General features: G+C 37.6%; 1 protein-coding gene across 1 annotated transcript; it reads left to right on the forward strand.

Annotated features, from left to right (window-relative positions):
* Positions 1-7,568: 7,568 nt before the first annotated feature.
* On the forward strand, positions 7,569-8,663 carry LOC134818726 (uncharacterized). Its single transcript, XM_063828371.1, has one exon. It carries the CDS (start codon positions 7,569-7,571, stop codon positions 8,661-8,663), a length of 1,095 nt encoding a protein of 364 aa, XP_063684441.1.
* Positions 8,664-9,181: the final 518 nt, after the last annotated feature.

The following is a 9,181-nucleotide window of genomic DNA, read 5'->3' on the forward strand; positions in this document are numbered from 1 at the left end:
CACTAATGAAAGTAAACTTATACTAAATATTGTAAACTTATTAGCTGCATTGTAATATAATTCTGGACACAGTAGTATCAGGAAGCTAAAAGTCAGTGAAAGTGGAAGATATGGACACAACACAGGTATCTACTGACTGAGAGCTGGAACGAACACAGAAGTAAAAGAAAGATATAAGTGTTAATATACTTTAAAATAAGAGTGTACAGTGTAGACTGTAGAGTGTGTATAAATATAGTACAGACAGGCGTAATTAACTCAATACACACGCTAATTGGGGGTGGAAATAGCCTCATCAGCTCCTGCAGTACAATTACTGTTGTAAAACGAGGTGCAGAATTGTCACAAATGGTAGTCGTTAACAAATCATCATTGAGCACACAGGAACAATGAACATCGTGTAAACATACTTAGACGCAGTACAATTATTTAATTTCCACAATTACTTAATAACTTAATTACCATGACTATAAAGCAGATTACCACGTATAAAAAGTAACAAAATTAAACCCGTCCTGCAACAGATTACTACGATAGTTTAAACATTAAACATAGCCTCAAACTTAACCTTAACACAGCTGACCCTAACTCTTGACAACGTAATTAACTTAACAAACAGTAACTAACAACAGTTATAATGTAACTAACAACAGTTATAATGTAACTCCAACATTCCACTTCCCAAACCTTTCCTAAATATCAACTCAATTTAAAACGCATCAACTAACTTGTCTCAGCAGTATAACTATAATATGGTAACCTGTAGAAGTGTAACTACATAATATATGGTAACTAACAGTAACCATAGTAATGTCAGATCAACAGATCCTACAGATCTACTACCCGACCCATACTAAAAATAAACCTAATTTAAAACCAGGCTACATGTAAAATGTAGACACTGTTCCCCGATATATATAATATATATATAACCCTACAGTGTCTAACTAACATTGAACAATGGGTATAACACTCAGCATGTATAGGTACATCTATAGTACTATAATAACACAGTGTATGCAGTGTACACTCATTGTATATACAATGACATGATCAGTGCTATATAGTTTCAGTCGGTGTAAGCCATACCAAGGTACTACTGATATCGCAGAGCACGAAGTTAACGAGTTAACAATGACAGAACGAGTTAACAGTAATAATGACAACATATTATTTCAACATCGTGGGGTTGGGCACAGTTTTATTATCTACATAACTCTGTGTACTTCAGGTACTAGGACACTACAGCATGGAATGTACGGAGGGGGGACTAGGACACTACAGCATGGAATGTACGGAGGGAGAGGTCTTTACCACAGGTATGAGGTAGGTATACTAGCAGTACACTACAGCATGGAATGTACGGGGGGGGGGGGGGCAAGGGGGGTCTTGTTATTTAGAATATTGGGAACTCCACGATATGAATTGAAGAGTTTCAATTCAAAATATGATAATAATAATTTACTTGTCACCCACTGACCACTCTACCACAATTACCTTTATTACCATGACAGTCACTTCAACTTCTAAACTGAGACACGTCCAGTACCAAAGTAGACAGTGTGTAATGTGCATATCTCTAACAATAAGGGTGTGCTACACTGAGTATATAAGCCTATATCAATAAGTTAAGAAGGGACTGTAGATTGTAATTCAATATATGATGATGTAAACAATTACACGACACCTGTAACTATATGGGGTGATCTCGACAGAGAAGTACTAAATTACTGAAGTACTAAAGTACTAAATACTAATACTCAACTATACTCCGTAATACTGAATACTGAGTCAGTATAATGAATACTGAGTCAGTATACTGAATACTGAATACTGAATACTGATTCAGTATACTAAATACTAAATACTAATACTCAACTATACTCAGTAATACTGAATACTGAGTCAGTATACTGAATACTGAGTCAGTATACTGAATACTGAATAATGAATACTGAATACTGAATACTGAGTACTGAATACTGAATACTGAATACTGAATACTGAATACTGAATACTGAATACTGAATACTGAATACTGAGTCAGTATACTGAATACTGAATACTGAATACTGAATACTGAATACTGAATACTGAATACTGAATACTGAATACTGAATACTGAATACTGAGTACTGAATACTGAATACTGAATACTGAATACTGAATACTGAGTCAGTATACTGAATACTGAATACTGAATACTGAGTCAGTGAATATTGAAAGTTGGAACAGAGCCTTGAGACTGATACTATAGCTTCCACAAATTGTAACGGCGGGCGAAAGATAAAAGGGGAACCCGTAATTCTTACTACATTCAAATGTGCTACTAGAGTACCAATTCAACCCAACGTTCGGGCTAGAATTTCGTTCTTCAAAAATTACTAGAACTTGCAGCAAATGTTGGCATAGAGCAAATGTTGACATTGAGGCGACTAACATGTTAATTACATAAACGCTTTCACGTACAGCATTGTAATCAAATATATAAAGGGGTTTGATGAGAACGAAAGAATTAAGCTCAATGTGGGGAGTTTATACTGAACTGATACAAATAAAAGTAGTCTGCACACCTGATCCACACTGTATACATACTGACACCTGCTGTAACACACTTTTCAAATACCTGGCTCAAATACTGTGCAAATTGTGCATGTTAATGATCAAAGAAAAGCAAGAATGGAGAACTGCAAGGCTACAAAAATTAAACGAAAAGAAAGGATTAAGAATCGAACAAAAAAAAACAAGCGCTCCGGAGCTCATTTTATTCACTTAACATTACCAGCTCATACAATGAGACTGCAAATTGAGATTTAAGGAGAAACAATATGTTCCAAACAATACAATTAGATAATAACACATGAAGTAGAGATCAAGGTAATGAGAGCAGACTACAGAGAATACAACTTATACAGAACAAAGATAGGCTCTCTCCCTCCCTCCCTCGATCTCTCCCTCCGCATTATAAGTGTGAGGAATGAGGCGACTAAATACCCAGCACTGAATTCTGATCTTATGTGTTGGGTGTCAGGTGACACGGCTTTAAACACCGTGTACACTGTGTGGGGAGGAATTATACAGAGGTAAACATCAGAATGGAACTCTACTACAAGTGTTGTCAGTTTCGTCACTTTTAATTATTGCTGCAACAAGTTGTTGCACGTTCTGTTAGCGCCGCGCGCTGAAAACACGTGATGTCACGTGATCATAAGGCGTCTTTGAGCTGACTCGTGTTTTGGCGACACGAGGACGGTGTTGAAGTCTTGTTGCTCAACAAGTGCCCGGTAGTTCAAGATAACTTTCCTTAATTTAATAGAGCTGAATACAGCGGCAACTGATGACTGTACAATTATTACAGTAACTGGCAACTGTATTTAGATGAACAGGTGTATAATACGTGTGTGGGCTCATATATCACGTTAATACGTGAAACAAAGTGGATATTTGATACAATGTGGCCACCAGAATACGAATAGTTCACACGTTAACAGTTTACAATGATGATAAGGCACACGAATGAGAGTCTCCAATCAGTTGGGAAGTAATCTGATTTAGTCGATGTTTCGGCAACATTGAACATGTTCGTTGATAATGCTATTTATTAATTACCTATATGTATTCCTGCAAATCACAATAGCAGTTCTAGCTGTTATACCTGATATAGAAGTACTGTAGAAATATAATTACCTGTAGAACTTAGAAGTACTCAATTGAAGTATAACCAGTGCTATTATATTCATCACACCAGTAGGATATTGAATATAAGTATTTAATGTTAATTAGTTGAAGCTGAACTATAATAATTACAAAGGAGTTAGGAGCAAACTTAGGGGGTTTCAACCAGCAGTTATAAGTCAAAACAATTATATTAGTTTAATTTGAAACGTGACTTAAACGATGTTTTATTCCAACACATTTCAAATGACATGGCGTTTCAAATGACATGGCGTTTCAAATGACATGGCGTTGCAAATGACATGGCGTTTCAAATGACATGGCACCGCAGGAAATTCAATTAAATGAGATGATATTGGTGGAGAGGATGAATTCTAATTATAAACTGTGATAGGGAAAATATGTGCGATTTATCAATAACACTAATTACCTGCAAATTAAGATAAAATGTGGGGTTTTCCGTTTTGCAGACTAATTTAATGTGCATATTTGTTCAGTGTAGTTAAGAAATATTATATCATACTATTTATTATCATGTGGTATAGTTACACGACAACATTATGTTTTTCAAGGAATTAGTCTTTATGTTTACAACTATTATTGAAGTAACGATGATGAAGGAACAGCTGACAGAAAAACAAAATAAAAAGGAGGCTCCACACTTACAGTATGGGATTGAACAACGGATCTGAAGCTGAGTGATCCGGATCGGCCCCAGTGTCACTATAATATGGCGTTGATATCTCTTCCCACCAGACCAGCTTCAACTATCAACTACCCAATAAATATCAACTACCCAATAAATACAACTGATAAATTCACTCTACGTGGTAGGACACACGAACTCAAATAGTGTCAACGTTATATAAGTAAAACACAACGCAGCAGCAGTCACTGCAGTAAAATAAATACGCGTGCCAACTATAAAACACTGCTCTTCCTGTGTCAATAATGAAGTGGTGCACAGTGAAGCGCAATGAGGCGGCTATCATACGATTTACCGGTTTTTTTTGTGTTTTAAATTAGCGGGTTTTAATTGCTCAAAGCAAATGTCATATGTGTTGTATTTACATTGATAGGATGCATGCTATGCTTGTGACGTGTTTATTTGTACTTGTGGGTGATCATGATGTCCGTGATGATTCTCGATCGCACGTTCATGTGACTCATAATCATATTGAATTCATTTAAGCATAAAGCATAACAATAATCAGTAACTTTAACGACAACGCAACTAATACTTTTTGGCGCACAATCACGGCCTGGTTTATAACATCATATTTATAATAAACGTAATTTATATCTCAGTAGACAGTAGATCAGCTATTTAAAAAAATACATAGTTTTATAGTTATATAGTTCCTTTTTATAGTTCCGGAGGGAACTACCATGATTCTCAAAAGTCGTTTCCCCCCCCCCCCTCCCGGGTCATGACTCATGGTTGTTAAACTTAAACTTTGATCGGATACAAAACCGTAAAGACCTTTTGGGAGAGCGAAATAGCGAGCCCTCAAAATTAGAACATGACACTGGTCACCAAACGATCATGTAGACAGCAAATTAAATGAATATACAGCCAGAGTGGATTATGTAGACAAGGACACTAGACACAGACAATATAGCGAGTTTATAAGTGATATAAGGGAGACTTTTAGACAGACTCCTTTGTTAACTGTAACACTAACAGAGATTACGGAATAGTTACGGAACTTTTATCATTTTGGTATCTGTGCCAAATAAAACCCTGGGCTGCATCGATTCTATAATCTGTATTAGCACACCATTGTAACCATAGTAACTAGTAAGTTGCGTTCTTGATTTTACCAGCTAGAACATAGAACATGTTCATCATGATGTGGTGTCCCTAGATTTTCTCGTTCACAATTCACATAATACATAATATATTATGTAATCACTTTTTTTACCCCCCCCCCCCCTCCGTAATCAGTTTTACACATAGCTATTGTATCAAAATTACACTAGCGTAATCATTTCGAACCCCCCCCTCCCCCCTCGGCTGATTACGTAATATGTGAACGAATAACAATTATAATAATTATTATAATAATAATTATAATCATTAATAATAATAACGCAGTACACTTACTAATAGTAATACTACAGTAATACTAGTAACAGTAGTCTTGTTACTTATACCTGACGCATTACCTCTCTCTCGCTAAAACACAAAATAGTTCCAGTCATATGGTGGCTGCACGGATGTACCATTTCCACGTTCCAGGTATTATAATTATATATATTATTATTGCATGGTTTTTGCAGCATGGCTAAGGGGTCGTTCACATATTACGTAATCAGCCGAGGGGGGGGGGGGGGGGGTTTTCAAATGCTTACGGTTGATTACGGGGGGGGGGGGGGGGGGTTGTCGTTGATTACGTAATCAAAATTTTAATTTTTTACCGATTTTCGAAATACCAATTGGACAATTTTCGTTACTTATGTAATCAACATTTTCGTTTTTTAAACCAATTTTCGTTTAGTAAGTGCTTTGCGATTATTTCATTCATTAATCCGTTGTGATAGCTTTTAATAAATAAATGGCTTAACATGAACATGTAATAGATAGTTTTAAAATTAAATCAGTAATAAAATTAAATCAGTAATAAAATTAAATCAGTACTGAGGTTAGATATCTCCCAACAGAACTTTTTGTACACCTCTACGAAAATTTGGAATGACCTCAGCCCGTATGTATTCGAAATATGTGATGCTAATGAAGATGGGATAATAATCCCGGGTTCTTCCAAGAATTCAGACTTATCAGCCTCGTCAGGTATTGTTAAATCTAACCTTAAAAAGCACTTGCTATCCCTCCAAAATCGAGATGTCCCTAACATGGTAACTAATCTATATTATATCTCAAATTCTACATCCGGTACGGCTCTGCACACATGATATCTCTCTCAGCCATGAAACATGGCTAACCTTTTAAACTATGATTTAAAACCTAAACCTAAACTAAAACTCAACTGGGCTCTCCTGTGTCACCAAACTAAACCAATAAGTAATTTTAGATTATTATATTTTTCTATATTTGTATAATAAGTTAAAGTATATTGACGTAGTAAATGGTTGATGGGGTTTCAAGCACAGGTCACTCTCAAATCCTAAAGATAAGCAGTGGCCTTCGGCACTTGAAACCTCTTCAAACCTCCCCTGATTTATTTATTATTGATATTGTTTGATTGTGCCGTAAAAACAAATATTTGTTTTATTAAAATATTTGTTTTATTAATAGTAATAAAATTAAATCAACGACAAAATTACACAATATTGATTACGGGGGGGGGGGGGGGGGGGGGGGGGTCGGGGGTCAAACCTTGATTACGTAATATAGGGGGGGGGGGGGTTCGGTCTTGATTAGGGTTGATTACGGAGGGGGGCCAGCGAATTATTCTAAAACAGGTCTTACATTTGGGATATGGAATGTATTATCTCTGACAAGTAGTTCAAGTCAGTTGTTCCAGCTATCAGAGAATATCTCTGAGTATAAGTTGGACTTGCTGGGTATAACTGAGACCCATATGCCTGGTACAGGATCAGAGCTACTGGATAATGGCTCCTTACTTATTTATTCAGGGAGGACGGACGGTATTAGAAGGCGAGGTGTCGGTCTTACCCTTTCAAAGAGGACTAAAAATTCATTAATTTCCTATCTACCAATATCTGACCGTTTGTTGAGTGCAAGGCTGCATAGTCAACACCTGAACATCTCTGTTGTTGTGGCATATGCGCCAACTGAGGGGGCTTCAGATAATGATAAGGATGAATTCTACCAGCAGTTGTCAAGTGCATTCGATGAGCTACCCCGACATGATTTAAAATTACTGCTCGGTGATCTTAATGCTAAGGTCACATCGGACTGCAGTTCTATGTCAGGTGTCATTGGTGGACATTCGCTTCACAGCTCATCAAATGACAATGGTACCCGATTGTTGGACTTTTGCATTGCCCACCAACTTACCATCGGTGGCACTATGTTTCAGCAAAAGGATATACATAAAGGTACGTGGAGATCACCTGATGGTCGTACTGTAAACCAAATAGACCACATCTGTATCAGTAAGAAGTTTGGAGGCTCTTTGCTAAATGTAAAAGTTTGTAGGGGGGCTGACATTGGGTCTGATCACTATTTGGTAAGAGCACGACTGAGAATGAAGCTTATGTCAGTGAAAAAGAAGCAGGAACGTAAGCTTGAGATTCCTGCTATTGAGCATCTGCGTGATCATTCACTTGTTTCCGAATACAATATTGTTCTGAGAAACAAATTTGACTGTTTGGAACCTGAGGTTGACCTGGAATCAATGTGGGACAACTTCAAGACAACTGTCCAACAAGTTTCCATAGAAATCCTTGGGCAAAGACCTCGAAAAAAGAAGGACAGGCACCAATCTCAGAAGACAAAAGAATTATTGAAGAACCGTAAGGAATTTAAGCGTAAAGACCCTAATTCAAACGCTAACAGATCAGAGTATTCTAGATTGAATAAGCTCTTTAAAAAAAGTAGCAAGGTGGACGATAACAACTGGGCACGTAGAATGGCCAATGACTTGGAAGAAGCTGCTAGAAAAGGTCAGCAACGTGAGGTATGGCAGAAGATCAATGTCATATCTGGAAAGAAGAAGAAGCAGTCAACTGCAGTTAGAGACGTATCTGGCCAGTTGATTGCCGACCCACATGCCCAGAAAGAAAGGTGGAAAGAGCACTTCTCTAGGCTATTGAACCCTCCCCCGCAAGAGGCCAATATTTCTGACCTAGACAACATCCCTCCGCAACCCAGTTTTGACGACCTTTCCGACTCGGATGAAGCTCCTACAAGAAACGAGATTGTTGATGCCCTCAAAAAACTCAAGAATCACAAAAGTCCAGGAGTGGATGGTATCACCAACGAGCAACTTAAGTATGGACAGGATGGGTTGGTCGATCAACTAGTTGTGTTGTTCAAGAAAGTGTGGGAAGAAAGGTGACACCTCTCATTGCGCTAACAACAGAGGCATTACATTAAGATCTACAGCCTCGAAGCTCCTGCAGATGATACTCCTGCGGAGACTTAGCAATGGCATGGAAAAATTCCTCCGGGAGAATCAAAGTGGTTTTAGACAGAATCGCTCATGTATTGACCAGGTTTATTCACTCCGCTGTATTATACACCAATGCATTGAGTATAATATCCCTCTGTATATTAATTTTGTTGATTTCAAAGCAGCTTTTGATTCAATTGACAGGCAGTTCATTTGGAGAAGTATGCAGCACTACGGCTTACCTGACAAGTACATTAGAATTATGAAGGCGTTCTTCACTCACACAGTTAGTGCTGTTAGGGTCAATGGAGAGGTCACTGGTTGGTTTGATGTCAACTCGGGTACTGGGCAAGGTGATATACAGGGACCACCAGTCTTCAACTTTTGTTTGAATTTTTCGGCATACCTTATGGAACTGAACAAGGTCATTAGCAAAGGGGCTTTATTGCAGCTGCCAGCCCCCG

Source organism: Bolinopsis microptera, chromosome 7 (genome assembly GCF_026151205.1).
Source record: "Bolinopsis microptera isolate Bmic1 chromosome 7, MBARI_Bmic_1.0, whole genome shotgun sequence".
Classification (NCBI taxonomy): Eukaryota; Metazoa; Ctenophora; class Tentaculata; order Lobata; family Bolinopsidae; genus Bolinopsis; species Bolinopsis microptera.